Here is a 16,263-nt window from a genome sequence, read left to right as displayed (position 1 = left end):
AAATATTTCTCGTTCTCTCCCCATGAAGTATTCAGTGCATGCTTCTTACCTGCGTATGCATAATAACGACTAATGTCAAAGCCGAAGTCTCTCGTAAAAGATTCCATAATATGCTTAGTTTTCTTATTAGGATCCTGTTTAATTTCATCAATAATCAATCTACTAACTAGTTTCTTCGATATCCGTGGCATGTTAACAAATCCACCAACACAAGTATGCTGATTATTTAGTTCCTTGATAATAAAAGGACTTCCTACAACACCATCAACAGACACAACATATAAATGCCAGTCACATTTCTCCTCTTTGTTCTTATTAGCACAACGTGCACCAATCCTCAACTTCTCATTCCTATATACCATGTATTCATAACCAGCTGCTGCGTGATACTTCTGTAAATCACAACGAACTTGTTCAACACCTCCCGGAAACAACTGTTCAACTCCTTGAAAAAGATGTAACCAGTGAGCAGACTTCAACGGTTCCTTAATTTTATCTGGAACATCATAATCAATCCGTGGCTTCTCAAAAGGTATAATTCCAGAACTTTGTGGCTGGTCATCAAAAGCTATAATTCCTGAACTTATTGAACCATAACTCTCAGCTTTGTGACTTACGAGTAACTCCATAATCCCTTCTTTATTATACATGCTAAATAGAGCCAAACATTGAAGATCAAAATCAGAATGAATGACCTTTTGCTGATCATCAACCATGTGAAAAATTTCCATAGAAGGAGGAGAGAATTCACACCAACTTGAGCATATACTAGTCTTCAAATTAACAAAATACTCTTGGAGGCGAATACGAAGAGTTAAACAATCTTTTTTGTGACATACAAGTGCGAGAACAGAATCCATAATCTACAGAACAAAATGATGAAACCAAAAACAGTTTCACCAGATGTGAATATCAACAACAATTTTTTTTTTTTGAAAAACAGTTCCAAAGAGATGGAATCCTTCATAAGAACATCAACACAAACATAAAAAAATCATATGCTAACATCAATTCAGTTTATTCGACAAGAGTGACTAGCAAATTCACACAAACAAAATCAAAAATCAACACAAAAAAGAGAATTGAATACCTAAAAACTTGATTGATTCCTTGAAGACGAAGATTAGTACGAAGACGAAGATGATCAACACGAAGTTGATTGATTGTTCAGCTGGATTCTTCAATTCGAGATTCAATTTCAACTTGAAAAGCGGAAATATGATTTCAGCTAAACTGAATTGCAACCAGATCTCGAATAAAACAACTATGTTTATCTTCTCTTTTCGAATAAATAACCGAATTTGATTCTTCTACGTATCTCAAATAAACAGATCTCAAAACTTGTAGCTTCTCTTCCGATTCTTCAATCAAACCTAAAATTGCTCTCTGAATCTTTGAATTGAAATTGGGAGAAGACGATGACGAATCTTTGAATTTAAACTAGATATGGAACTGAAAAAAACGAAGAAAACTAGGAAAGAAGAATCGTAATTAGACTAGTATCTGATTTGTTTGGATTCAGAGAGAACAAATATTGTTTTTACTGTTTTCTTTCACCAAAATTTCCTTTGAAAAATGTTTTTATATACGGGAGGTCAGTTTTGGAATTTAGAAATCAAATAAAAACTAAATTTTAAAAATTTTATTTGAATTGGGGTTTTTGTCCCAGTTTTGTTTGAAACGGTTTTTATTTGTTAAAAATAATATGACCGGTTTTTTCTTATCACTAGTTTGTTCACCTAGGGGTTTTGTCACTAGTTTTGTTCTTTTTTATAAACACAAAATTGGTTAAAAAGACCAAAATCAATAATTTTTGGGTGAAATGGACAGTTAGATTTTGATACTGTTTAAATGGACAAAAATGTAAAAATAGGCAGGATGTAATCAGTTTCATCGTGCCCATTTTCAAATATTTTTTCTTATTTTTAATTTACACAGGATGTATCCAGTTTCTTCCTTGCTATTTTTTAAATTTAAGCTAGGATAAATTATTATTTTTCTTTTTGGTCATTTCACCCAAACTATTTTTTACTCGTCCATTTGAATCGTAATTTAACAATATTCAGACAAATGATCAATTTTCCGTTTTATAAAACAAATTGAACGAAGAGACAGTCCATAGGTAGGTCCATTATTTCACAGGAGACTGAGACTATGACAATATGGATGTGAGTCATTTTGCTAACTTTCTTTAATTGTACGGCTGCCACACTTTATTTTGAATTCTCAAGAACGGAAGAGTTTGATAGCGGATATGTCAAAGCTGCTACCGTTATTAGCAAGTTAACACACGTAGGGCAATTCCTATGACAATCAACAAAAAAAAAATTTGTTGAGCCACGTGGATGAACAAGCATCGGGGCTGAGCAGAAAAACCGTAACCGCGGTTTTCATCCGTATCCGTCCACAAATTTGCGGGTAAAAACCAATCCGCAAGAATTATGGACCGGACACGGGTGCATTTTCAAATCCGCACGCGGTGCGGTTACAGTTGCGGTTGGGATTTGATAACCGCGGATTACCCGCACCGTAGGACATTTAGGGAATTTATTAAAAGTATTAAGGATAATATGGGAAGTTGGGGTTTTATATATAAGGATCTTATATTTCTAAACCCTAATAGCCTTTTTTTTTTCTTCGAGTTCATCGTCTCATCTTTTTTTCTTCGAGTTCATCGAGTTCATCGTCTCATCTTCGATTGCAGAGAAGTAATTTCTTCTTCATTGGTTGTAACATCTTTATCGATTTGAAGAGAAGTAAGTAACGATTAACTTTAGTTTTGACTGCAGAAAAATTAAATTTTTTAATTTTTTTCCCCAAATCGATTGCATGTTTGTGATTGGTTTAAAGTAAAAGTTTCTCTTCTTTCTCTTTCGTTTCTTTAAGGGGTTATTAATGTTGATAGCTTTTCCTTCACATCCAGGAAGAAAAGAAATATAATTTTAGTCGGCTGAAGACGAAGGGATATAGACGAGGAAGCGTTACAAAGAAAGGTTTGTATTCTTCTAATAACAATGATTAGCCTGGATGGAGTTGTTAATCATATTTTCCCACTAAAATTTTCTATCATAGGAATTGAGTATTGGGAGGCTTTTGATTTGGGTAGACATCAAATCGCTTGATTATTACGGTAAGGTAACTGATTTCCAAATCCCTCTCTATTTTGTTGATTTGAGTCGAATTTTTGTTGGTATTGTTAGGTCATTGATTTGTAGTGGGAACAATTTTTGCATGTTAATCTTGTAGTGGGAACCATATATCAATATTTATGATCAGAATGATGCCCAAATTTAGTGTTTACTGATTATCTATAACTCCTCCTCATTTTACAGATGCGGCAGAAATCTTGCAGGAAATTCCAGACATATCTATCATGGATTGAATAAACTAGTACTCGAATCCAAGGTCTCTTTTTCAGTTTTTGGCATCAGAGATTCATATGGCTTGGCACCAGACTTGTTGCATTTGAATTAATACTCTTTTGTGTTAGCTGTTAACTATCTTATGTCTATTGTTGCTTTTGAATTACTGAATTAGAACTCTTTTGTGTTAAAAAAACGTTTGTACTATAGTTTGTAACTTTCTAGTTTCTATACTTAGTTTTTTTTTGATGATTCTTGTGATCAAATCCGCGGTTAATCCGCAACCGTCCCGCAAAATCCGCTGATCCGCAGAGGAAAAATCCGCGGGTGATTGGGCCGGTCACGGTTTGAATTCCCAAATCCGCAACTTTGACGGTTTGGTTGCGGGTGACCCCTAATCCGCAACCGTCCGTCCGTTGCTCACCCCTAACAAGCACGGTTTTGCACTATGGTAAATCAGAGCAAAATCAACAAATTTGGATTTTTAGGGTCCCACTACGATTTCTTTTTAATATTTTGGTAGGATATAGTTAAAGTTTAAAATATTGGATTTAGGTGAGATAAAATAAGATAAATAAGATAAAATAAGATAAAGTGAGATAAAGAATAGTAAAATAATATTTGGGAAACAAAATTTGAAGTGAGCGGCTTTGGTAGAAACCCCGCGGATTTTGTAGGCCCACGCGGCTTTCCATTAAACGCCCGGCTTTTCATTAAATTGTTGGTTTGTCCATCCATTTTTTCATGTTTGTTGAGTCCATAGTGGGAGAAAAATGAACAAACTTTAAGTTTGTTCATTCAAATAGGAACTGCTCTTAGATATCGTTTCTTTGTAAAGATTTAGCCATTTATTAGAGCAAGTCTTACGGTGGAATCTAACCTATTTCAAGTGTGGAAAAATTATGGAATGTCAAGTCCAGTGGCTTCCAAATTGTTGTTTTCCACAGTTTTTCCAAATCATGTTCTATGGTTTCGTGGGATACTCTGTGGAATCCACGAAAACGGTAATTAATCAGATTACTGTAAAACGCTATTCGGAATAGCGCGCTAGAGGACGAGAAGCACAGATCAGAATAGCGCCCAACACTAATCTTAATAGATTTCAGCGCTATTCATATCAACGTGTTTTTTTATCCGTACATTAAAACGAGCCATTGAAAATCTAATGGCTGAGGAAAAACGCTAATTTTAATAACTTTAGGCTCTATTTTGAAAAACCGAACCGTAACCACAACAACCGAACCGATAATCCAACGGTCGGTCACGGTTTCAATTTTGATAATCGTTAGATCTTCGGTTCGGTTAACGGTTTCACCCATAACCGCATAGTAACCGCACCGAAAAACCGATTAAATTGTAGCCATTGATCTGAATGTTATTTTTAATCCTAACCATTCATCTATGTATATTAACCAAAGTTTTACATACCCTAAAAACTAAATCACATTTTCTGTCTCTCTGTTTGTTTTCTCCTCAACGCATCTTCTCCAATCTTCTCATCTCAGGCTCTCATTCACTGTCAACAGAAGTCTACAACCATAGGCAACTCCAACTTCCATCACCACGACCTCCTCTACATTCTCTTTTTCTTATTTGTTTAGTTTTGGAAGAAGAATAAACCATCTCCATCAATTGATAATAATTAAAGTTGTAAAGTTGAACTTAATTGGTATAATCCCTCTTATATTTTCAATTTGGGAGTTTTTGATTTCTAAGGTTTCAGTTTGATCCCTCCGTTTCTGTATTTATTTATGCCTTTTTTTTCTTCTTAATTTTTATTTCTAGGGTTTTTAATTTACTGCATGAATATGTGTATGTATATATATGACTGCAGGTAGGAAACAAGATTGACAGAAGCAATAAGAAGAAGAAAAAAGTTGTATTTGTGTTATCTGGATAGATCTAAGTCATGTGGATGGATTTATTTATGATTTTGATTTGAATATCCTTCTAAGTTTTCAATTGTAACTATATTTTTCTTTGGTTGTAAATTTTAATACGGAGTTTAATTTTTGTATAAGAGAATTTTGAAATTGTCGTACAGTTGAATCTAAAATTGTCTAGGGGCTCAGTGTAGCCCCCTGTTCCTTCAAAAAAAAAATATATAACTTCTGTATGGTTGAACTTGAATGTGTGAAAACATGATAAAAAGTTGAAGGAAATCCGACAAGTTTCAAATGCAGGAACTTGCATTTTAAAACCGAACCGAATGTAAAAATAATCGAATTTTGTCGGTCGGTTAAAAATCGAACCGTAGTTCTAGCACTTCGGCTACGGTTTCTAATGTAGAAACCACACTTCACACGGTTATGCCTGCGGTTTTACACATAACCGCACCGAACCGCACCGTGTGCAGCCTTAATTCTGAATACCGTTAAGCGCTATCATATCAACGTTTTTCCGACGTTATTCTTATTAGCGTAAGACATTCTTTTGATTGACGTTATTCTTATTAGCGTAAAACATTATTTTGATTATCGTTTCTACGATTCCACCACTATACTTGAGTCTTAACCTTCCATGGACTATTTGAAATGCTGAAATGGTGTGGACGATGAAATCTTCCCATCATAAGACTTGCTCTTAATTTTCACCATGCACTAGCCGAGCCGTCGGTAAGATAGCAGAGCTAAATTATATTAATTTAGCATCAGTTAATGCAATATCCAACAAACAAACACTAGATGAAAGTTGTTTGTGCCACAAAGTGTGGGCTCTGCAAAGTAGATCGAAGTCGAACACACGTATAGCATGTGATGCATGCAAGAAGCCACGTAAACCTAACCTTATCCCCAACACTCACGGCCTCAAGTACCATCTGGATATTTTCTGAAAGAATACACACAACCGACCCACCACACAGCACATACGCCCTTTCGTGTCAGGTTCAAGATTCATGAACGGTTTCTTTCGCAACCTCTATCTAACCTCTTCGGTATCGAGTTAACTACGTGGAACATTTCGCACCGCAACGACAAGTTTGGTTCTGCATTACTTGATTAATTAATGAGGGTCAGGGATGATGATGTTAGAGAGACAAGGAAGGAGTAGATTAGTCCAAGACTTCTTGGATCTAGATGCGTAACATTATTTATCAATTATTTTACCTGGTTTTGAAGCAGTCCTACTGACTCTCGATTATACGACAACAGCACAGAGTACAACCGATCAAAGACACACAGAACCGTGAACACATTAAAAGCCAAAATCGATCGATTATTTGGTTGATATTAATTGTGTACCTTTCAGGTGTAAGATACAGACCGGTGCTCTGCAGGGATTTTAATGTGTGTGCTTTCATTATGGCGCATGGCCGTAACAACCACCCAAGAACTACGGTGGCTAGATTATAGGCTCATTTCTGATTTAATGGTTCCGACCCCTCGTTTACAATATAGCCGGATATCAAGTACCTGGCCAATCAATCAATTCTTCTTCTTGTATAAAGGGGAATCCACAGATCCTATGTCGTGTAAGGACATTGATTTCCAGAAATACTACAAAATCAGAGCGCCATGTCAGATGCCATGTTATTTTCGATATTACGAAAGAGTTTGAACAGTTGTGTCCATATCTTAACTGCTAGCTTGCCGCACTTCACCATTAGGTACGACTCAAATAAGATGAGAAGTAAGATGTGTCTTTTCGACGCTTGCGTTTTTCAACGGCAGGAAAAATCTCTCAGTTTGGGATACGACTCTTGGAGGAAGACCTAATGCTCCCGTTATATACTCATGGACGCTTTTCATAGTATAGCTTGCAATGAGGAGACACAACCATGATCCAACATTTTGAAAGTTCATGACCTTTGAGTGAACAATAAGAGCATATCAATGGATAAGATGATTCAGACGCCCGAGATGTGCAAGCTGTTAGACACAAAAGTGGAAACTGAAAAATCAAACAGAGAGTTTCCAACAGAAAGGTTAATTTTTTCTTCCAGATTGGTTGAGTCTTCTTCCGAAAGAATATCAAGAGTGATGTATGATTGCTACAATTATCAAAATCAATATCTTCACAAAGAAGTGGAACACTTGATTTTTCGTCTTCATTGGAATCATAGTGATTAGACATTTCATCAAGAGTTGCAGCAAGACCTTTGTTCCCAGTGTATTTTCTACGGTTTGGACACTCATTTACAAAATGACCAAAACCTTTACACTTAAAGCATTGTGGTATATCCTCGTCATCAGCCTCGTCAGCATCCCCGTTTTCAGGAGGAATGCGGTTGTGAGGTTTAACTGATGATCTGGGTTTGTCTCTGGAGAACCGTTTACTTATCTTCAATAGAAGGTCTCTAAACTGTCTTGTGATCAAAGAGACTGACTTGTCAAGATCTTCATCTGATGAATCAGCCGCAGAAAAATCATCCTCAGAGACATAAACACTTTTACTTTTGTCAAGTAATTTAGTGTTTTTTTGTGCTTTGAAGGCAACATCCTTTCCGATTTTGGATGTATGCTCATGAATCATGATCAAAGATCTTTAGCTTTCCAACCAACGTATTTCTGGAGAGAGCATCAAGGTTATTTCCTTCAACGATGCATGCTTCTTAGAATCGTATCTAGATGGCAGCGATCTGAGAATTTTCATCACAATGTCATTTTCAGGAATAGTCTTACCCAATGCAAAAGTCAAAAGATGCATTAACAATTTTAGACACTTTGTGATCAAACTCATCAAATGAATCTTCATCTTCCATACAAAGGTTTTCCCAATCGGAATTAAGGTTTTGAATCCTAGCTTCCTTTTCACTGGTATTCTCTTTGAATAAGGTTTCTAAGATATCCCAAGCATCTTTAGACCGAGTGCACATAGTCACATGGTGCTGAATATCTGGGGTAATGGCATGTATGATGGCATTCAAACCGTCGAAGTTTTGCTTTGCAACAAGTATCTCAGCAGCGTCATATGCACCAATATCCTTAGGAACGGTTGCATTCACTACTGCCACAACGGGAGCATCGTAGCCATTAACTACATAAATTCATGATTGAAAATCACACGCTTGAAGAAAGGCACGCATAGCAATTTTCCACCACAAGTAATTTGATTCATCGAAGACTGGTGGTACGTTTATAGAGATAGCACTTTTGTCCATATCAGATCACTACAAACACAAACTTATGAGGTATTTAATGTGTTTGCCCGCTCTTAAACCAATTGAAAATGCGGGGGTCTAAAAACCACACCCAACAATTCGTTTGGCAATCTGAGAGGACTTACTCCAATATACTTTCTAAAGAATCAACTAGACATTCAGACTCAATCTAGAGAAAATTATATCAAAGAGTTTAATATGTCTAACTCTTAATTCAATCCGCAATCAACAAATAGAAATCTGCGAACCCGATTGAATATAAGAGGAGTAACTTGAACGGTACCAAAGACCAATGTTCAAGTGTCAATCAATTTAAATCAACAATCCAAGGTCTATATTCTAATTGATTGAACTTAACGCACAACCTGTGATATTTCAATTATATAGCAAAATATAATGCGGAAAAGAAATAACACATATACCAGAAGTTTTGCTAACGAGAAAACCGCAAATGCAGAAAAACCCCGGGACCTAGTGCAGATTGAACACCACACTGTATTAAGCCGCCACAGACTCTAGCCTAATACCAATTAACTTCGGACTGGATTGTAGTTGAACCCTAATCAATCTCACACTAATTCAAGGTACAGTTGCGTTCCTTATGTCTCTGATCCCAGCAGGATACTACGCACTTGATTCCCTTAGTTGATCTCACCCACAACCAAGAGTTGCTACGACCCAAAGTCGAAGACTTGATAAACAAATCTGTCTCACACAGAAAAGTCTATAGGATTGAATAAATCTGTCTCCCACAGAAATACCCAAGAGTTTTTGTTCCGTCTTCTGATAAATCAAGGTGAACATGAACCAATTGATAAACCAGACTTATATTCCCGAAGAACAACCTAGTATTATCAACCACCTCACAACAATCTTAATCGACTAGCGAAACAAGATATTGTGGAATCACAAACGATGAGACGAAGATGTTTGTGATTACTTTTATCTTGCTTATCATAGAAATTAATCTCGAGTCAATTATTTCAATTTTGAACTCAATACGATAGAATCAGGCAAGATCAGAACACGCAACTACAAAGAAAACAGTTGGGTCTGGCTTCACAATCCCAATGAAGTCTTCCAAGTCGTTAACCTACAGGGTCTCGATAGAAACCTAAGGTTAAAGGAGAATCGACTCTAGTTATGCAACTAGTAACACACAAGAGGTGTGGGGATTAGTTTTCCCAGTTGCTAGAGTTCTCCTTTATATAGTTTTCAAATCAGGGTTTGCAATCCAAGTTACCTTGGTAACAAACACTCAATATTCACTGTTAGATGAAAAACCTGATTCAACCAAGCTAATATCTTTCAACCGTTAGATCGAACTTAGATTGTTACACACAAATGAAATGTACCCTCATTTAGGTTTATGAAACCGTACCCAAACGTGTACACCATGTTGGTTCACAAATAGTTAACCAAGGTTAGCCATATGATTACTCTCATATCAACCTTATTCATCTTAACCATAACTAGTTCAAATGACTCAAATGAAACTAGTTAAAGAGTTGTTCAATTGTTATATTCTCATAGAATTATACAAGAACACAATTGAAGCAAAATCATTTTGATTCACTCGAATCAATCATGAACATTATAGCCACGGTTTGCAAAGATTGCATTCCTCATTATATAAATGTTTATGTTCATGTTCATAACAGATTTTAGAACTTTAACCTTCAAGTATGCAAACGGGTACGCATACTTGAAATACCCGGACTAAGATTGGGTTTCGCCAGTACGCAAACGGGTACGCGAACTTCCCAGCAGAAATTCTCGGACATGAACCTGTACGCCAGTATGCAAACGGGTACGCATACTTAGGTTCCCAGATTTCTCAAACCAACAGGTATGCAAACGGATGCGCATAATTTGGTTCCCGGACATGGATTACATATGTGCAAGAGTGCACAACATGACATATCCAATAATGGTTAACTGTTCTAAACTCTTATTTCAATCATTGAAACTTTCTTAGAGGATGACAATAGCCATTTTCACACACTATTAGCATCAAAGCAATTTTCAAGTTATTGAAATAATCATAATGAAACATTCCAAGACAACACCAAATGATTGTATCACACAAACCATGTAAGATGTTACTCGGAAATTTTCACATGATATAAGATGAACTTGGTCGAAGCGAAAGCTTGCCAACACATATTTCTAGAAATATGTAAGCGAGATAAACTCAGCTCGAAATCTCAAATGTATATATAGAAAACTATATCATAATACGAATTATACTAGTGGAAAATGGATTTTTAACCACTTTCTAGTCTTCAGGAAAACTACTGTTGTCGTGCAGCTGTAACTATAGGTGTTGTGAGCCACAGTCGTTTTACTGAAACTTCTCTCTGATACAATAGTTTCTTTAGGGGGTATATTTGTCAAAATACACATCTTTAATTGGAGTTGAAAAACGGATGTGAGAGAAAGAAATTTCTATAATCCTCTCTCTTCTTTGTCTTTATCTCTATCTCGGTCTTACTCCTTCGGCCTCCTTCTTTCTTTCTTCCTTTAATCCTCTCTCACAACTCTATGTTTCAGTCGTTTTTCGTTCTCAATCATAATAATAAGTCGCTTATGAATCAATATTAGGTTATCTTCCTCTTCTTCTTGTTTAAAGAGATCCATCACAAATGAAACTCTCATATGTATCTTGTGTGAAGAAATATAGGGTTCTTAGAAAGATTTCTCTGTTTCGTGAGGTTAGTTCTGTGGATAGATTTTACTTATAGGTTTTATTTAGTTTCTGTTTTTGGTTATTGGATTTGGTTTTTTGAAGGTCTTTTGAGACTGATCTTGTTTTGGTGTTTTTCAAAACTAGATTTGAGAAATTTTTCTAACGAAATTGATGTAACTTTTGTATTTTGATTGATTTGCTAGAATGTAGAAATATTTTTTTAGGAAATTGATAGTGATTTTGGATTTCTGAAAGTTAATTACATCTTGCGAGTGAAATTGATATGATTTTGGATTTATGAGATTGATTTTGTTTTTGGTTTTTCCCTCACTCCCTAGAAATTGGAATTATTTTTCGATTTCTGTTAGTATGTATGGAACTTTAAAGTTTAAAGTTTGAGGCTAATGTGAATGTTTTGTAATGGTGCAGGATTTTTTATTAAAGCCGGAGCTTATAAGAGAAGTGGTCGATTTGGGATTGAGCATATATCCAATTGTGTGTGCAGATTTATAGTTGTGTCGTGTTGTGTGTTGTTTCGTTCATGCGTGTGGGTAGTTGGACTTGAAGGTTTCTCAGCTAGTATATGAATCTGTGACTTTTTATGTTGTGTTGGTGAAAAATTCATAGCATGAAAGATTTCGTCTGGTTCATAAAATCATTGATAGTTTGATCAGTTTAGTAGTAATACAGAGACTTGTTTTGTGCTATCCCATAAATAGTTTTTGTTAGTTAGAAACTTGGACTTCTTAAGTATTTTATTTCTCTGTATGGAAGAGCCTAATCCTTTTGGAACTTTTGTCGTGTTGGACCTCATAATTTGGCCTAAGAATCATTTTATTCCGGTTTTTTTTTTTAAAGAACTAGGTGAGGAAATTATAGTGCTTTTTTAAAATTTGATGAGGGACAATTTTTCTGATGAACTACGTCTTGTTTTTGCAGTGTTAATGTTACTAGAAGTTGCAAGATTTCTGCCTCATTACCATTTTATGTATGATAATCTCTAGGTCTTAGTTGGTGGAACTTGTAGCAAAATTGTTTCTTTGCCTAAAAATGTTATCAAAAAGCCTAGTTTGAGCAACTATGTACTTGGAACCCTGGGTTTATCCTCCTCATCTGAACCATAAACGTATGACTGTTAAGCTTAATTTAGCAGTGCATTTGCTTCCTGGATGCCTCTTTGCCTTCTCATTTATATTCCAGTTATGACCTTGATGAGGGACTGGTTTCTATGTTATTACTTTATGATCTTGTATGTATAACAACTTAAAGAAGCTAAGTTGCTACGTGCTCAATGTCAACATGAGATGTCTATCAATCTTGCAAAATACGTCTTACACAATAACAAGGTGAACAAAGAAGCTTCAAATTATATCGGTTGGTTGGAAAGTGGTTGGCTGCAACTCGATCTAGCAAGTAAAAAATACATTTCACTACCATTAGTATGTTTGGTAAAGACTCTAGTATGCATCACAGAGAGCTGATATATCTCTTTTACCTTCGCAATGATGCAGCTCAAGGACAATTTTGGAGCAGTACCTTAAACCTGCAGTGGAGCTCGCTGAGCCTAAAAAAAAGTGTAGACAAGAAGTGTATACAGAGACAGTGCCAAACACATTTTCATCTTGTACACTATTCTGATGCTTTATTTAGAAGTTATGAAGAAAGGCTCTTCTCTAATGAATGGCAAGCAGCATTGCGACTGAGAAAGTACAAGGTACCTGTGTTGTGAGTGCACTCTGATTAATGGTGATGATATTATGCAATTCCATTTTATATGTTAGTTGAAATTTATGCAGACAAATGAGCTTGAAGTACTTATCAAACGACTAAAAACTTCAACAAATGCAAGTACCACCTTTTAATGCCAATTTTCCTGGTGTACTGCCATTCGTTACCTTCCTGTAGGAGATAAGTTATTGTTGAATTCTTGTTTTTCACTTTTGACACTTTTCTCAATGTATTCTGTAGGCAGAAAAGATGGATTTGTCGATAAAAATACAGGAATTGCAAAAGCAACTCACAATAGATAAGAGGGAGGATGAAAAGCTGCAGGTATAAAATAAACGGTCTTGTTAATTTTAGAAAAAGTTACCATGGATTGATGGTGTATGCTTACCAAATAACACGTATCTCAGTGGTTGGCATGTATGTAGCTTAAGGTCATGGGTTAGAGTTCTTAACAATATAAAATAATAAATAAAAAAAGGTTTGTGTAAGCATGATCTCCTTAATTTGACCTTGATGCACATCTTTCTGTTAATGTTATTGACACTTCACAACACAAAAGGAGATAATCATCAACACTTGAGAAATCAGCACATCTCTCTGTTAATGTTAGTTCATTCATGTTGAGGTACAATTTCAGATGAAGATTAAAGAAGACTGGAATGTTATAAATGGCTTTATCTATTTGTTAGTGTATCTTATGGATACTTGTTCAATCCCGGGGCTTTCTGTGTATGTTATATAGTAACAACATTATGAAATAGCACGTTCTTTTTGTTGAGGTGGATGGCTGAATGGTGACATATACTATGCTATAAAACTAATAGACCCACCAAAAAATTACTCAAAAGTAATTGTTACCCAGTAAGTTATGTACTAAGTTTGAGTGGTTCAGCACTTACCCCGCCTGATACTAAAGTAGTTGTGTTGAATGGTTTTTTTAGCATCAAGACCCACAAAGAATTACTAGAAAAAGAATGCCTCATGTTGAGTGCAACTTCCCATCAATTTGCACCCATTCTGGAATGTATCGGGAAGAAAGGTATACATTCATTTTTTCCTTAGATTTCATCTAATTAATTTCGGGCTTGTTACATTGATGTGTATGCATGAAGGTTCAAGTGCCTAGTGAATCTTCTAGTGATTTGGTTAATGCACAATTATACTACTGCAATTTATTTTAAAATGATCGTATGGTTCAGTTTTAACAACATAATACGATCTGCCTTTACTGCTGAAAATTAAATCACTAAGAAAAACGAAGGCACACCTGAAGTTGGATTTTTTCTTTTATTATTTCATAGGTTGAGTCTCTATAAAGGTTTCAAGGATTTGGTTAATACAGGTTTAGACATTGAACGCGTCAATATTGTGATCAATTATAATATGCCTGATTGTGTTGATACTTACACAGGGTTTGTTTCTGAGCTCTTGTTTCTTTTTCTTCTTGTTTCTGTAATACTGTACGAGTTCAGTTCAAATTAGTAGTATCTCTTTGCAGGTTTGGCACAACAGGTTGATTTGGTATGAAAGGGCTTGCAATTTAATTGGTCACTTCATGTGTAGGTTCAAGAAAGGTTTGAAATAAGAAGAATTACACTGATATTAAAGAACATATAGTTTATCAATTTTATAAATATTCAACTCTCTGCATGTCTTCTTTATCGTGTTCGTTAACTAAAAAAGGGAGATTCTAGGGATTCTTTCTTGTACAAGAATGCAGGTTCACAACTTCTCATTGAAACTAAGACACCCAATAAAAATCTTTCAGCACCCCAGTTGGTTTTCAGAACTTCTGGTCCTGACAGTGGTTTTATTTCTATTTTCCACTAGTGTTATGTCTCAATATAGGAGATAGAATAGAAATAGACTTTCCAAGTGATATATGAGTTTAAGTCTCCACATACCTTTTGTCGATGAAGTTCCACAAACTCCCCTTAGTAGTTCTTCTTCTTCAAATGATGAACGTCGTGAAGTCTAAGCTCAACTACACAATCTATGTCCTAGTCCGAGACATCTATAAATAGGCTAGAAATCAAGACTTATAGTTTTAATCACTAACATTGACAAACATGCTTGAGATAGCAACGCATGCGAGTTCGACCGAGCAGTGCTCTAACACAAACCTTTGTTGCAGTTGCTTTTTTTCTGCCACCAAAAGTCGTTTTGCAAAGCCTTGAGTCTATATAGAGGTTTCTTTGAGAGAGAAAAGCACATCATCTGGTACATAGGCATAGGCATTACCATAGTCACTAAACTAATGAGGGTAGTTGTACCTGCCCGAGTAAGTAATTTACCTTCCCAGCCCCGCATACTACTATAAACCTTATCAAGCATAACTTGATAATTGAAACTCTTTGATCTATTAAAGAATAAAGGGGATTCAAGATATGTTTCGGTTTTTGTAATCCCGCTAACCTTAAGAATCCTAACTAACAGTTTACAACACTTGTTTTGAACCTTTTTGCTAAAATAAACCAGTTCTCTGGTGATTTATGACTTGGCCAGAAATCACTATTTAAAAAAAAATATCTATCAATTTTTTTTTATAAGAATAAACGTTTTATTGAACTTAATGAGGTTCAGGCACAATGTGCCTTGATAAAACAGACTCAATCCAAGGAGACAAATCCTTATACTCTTCTGCTATGAGTTTTTATTTTTCTTATAAAAAACTGATTCAATGGGTAGAGAGATCAGCTTATCACAACTCACAAGGACATGAATTTGATTCATTTCTATTATCGTTTCACAAATAGCATAAAAAAATAAAAGATAATTTTCTTGAATGCATTTCAGGATTGCGAGAGATCTTGAGTTTAAACCTCGTCGGTTGAACTAGAGCCTACACCTGCAATTTTTAAATAATTTAATGGTTCAGAATATGAGAAACAATCTAAATTTGATAGTCCATATTGTATTAGAAACACTAAATTTTTTATTTTTAAATGATTTTGTTAGTTGGTTCGGACTTCGGTCCTTAACAAGAATTTGAACCTGTTAATTTTCAAATGATTATTAAGACCATGAAAGACAATTTATGTATGTTATTTGTATTTGATATGTTTATATGTATGCTTCAGAAGAAAAGAAATGGTTAGTTGGCTTGATAGCATAACAAATCAATTCAACTTCTTTTTTTTTCTTTTTCTTGAAAGTAACTTATATTCTTAAATGATTTACGCGATGAATCACTGGTAAAGCCTGCTTCTGAAAGCATTCATAGCTTAAAGGATTTAAGAATGGTATCTATTTCAACCGTTAACTAAGCAGTATTTAAAAAGAAAGAAGTCGTGGAACGTCCGTTGAAGAAGGACTATCTCTCGAAACGAAATGCGAAGAAACAAGCTTAAGAAGTTGATTGCGAGCTATTCTCTATTTTAATG

At 35.3% G+C, this 16,263-nt stretch overlaps 1 protein-coding gene across 1 annotated transcript; it reads left to right on the top strand.

Moving 5' to 3' along the window:
- The first annotated feature begins 11,903 nt into the window (after positions 1 to 11,903).
- LOC113277554 (serine/threonine-protein kinase ATM-like) lies at positions 11,904 to 14,669 on the top strand. The gene is made up of 4 exons (XM_026526618.1): positions 11,904 to 12,565; positions 12,664 to 12,866; positions 13,121 to 13,204; positions 14,379 to 14,669. Exons 1-4 carry the CDS (start codon positions 12,457 to 12,459, stop codon positions 14,463 to 14,465), a joined length of 483 nt encoding a protein of 160 aa, XP_026382403.1. The 5' UTR covers positions 11,904 to 12,456; the 3' UTR covers positions 14,466 to 14,669.
- Positions 14,670 to 16,263: the final 1,594 nt, after the last annotated feature.

This window comes from Papaver somniferum, chromosome 5 (assembly GCF_003573695.1).
Source record: "Papaver somniferum cultivar HN1 chromosome 5, ASM357369v1, whole genome shotgun sequence".
In the NCBI taxonomy this organism is placed as follows: Eukaryota; Viridiplantae; Streptophyta; class Magnoliopsida; order Ranunculales; family Papaveraceae; genus Papaver; species Papaver somniferum.
This window is presented reverse-complemented; position numbering and strand designations above follow the sequence as displayed.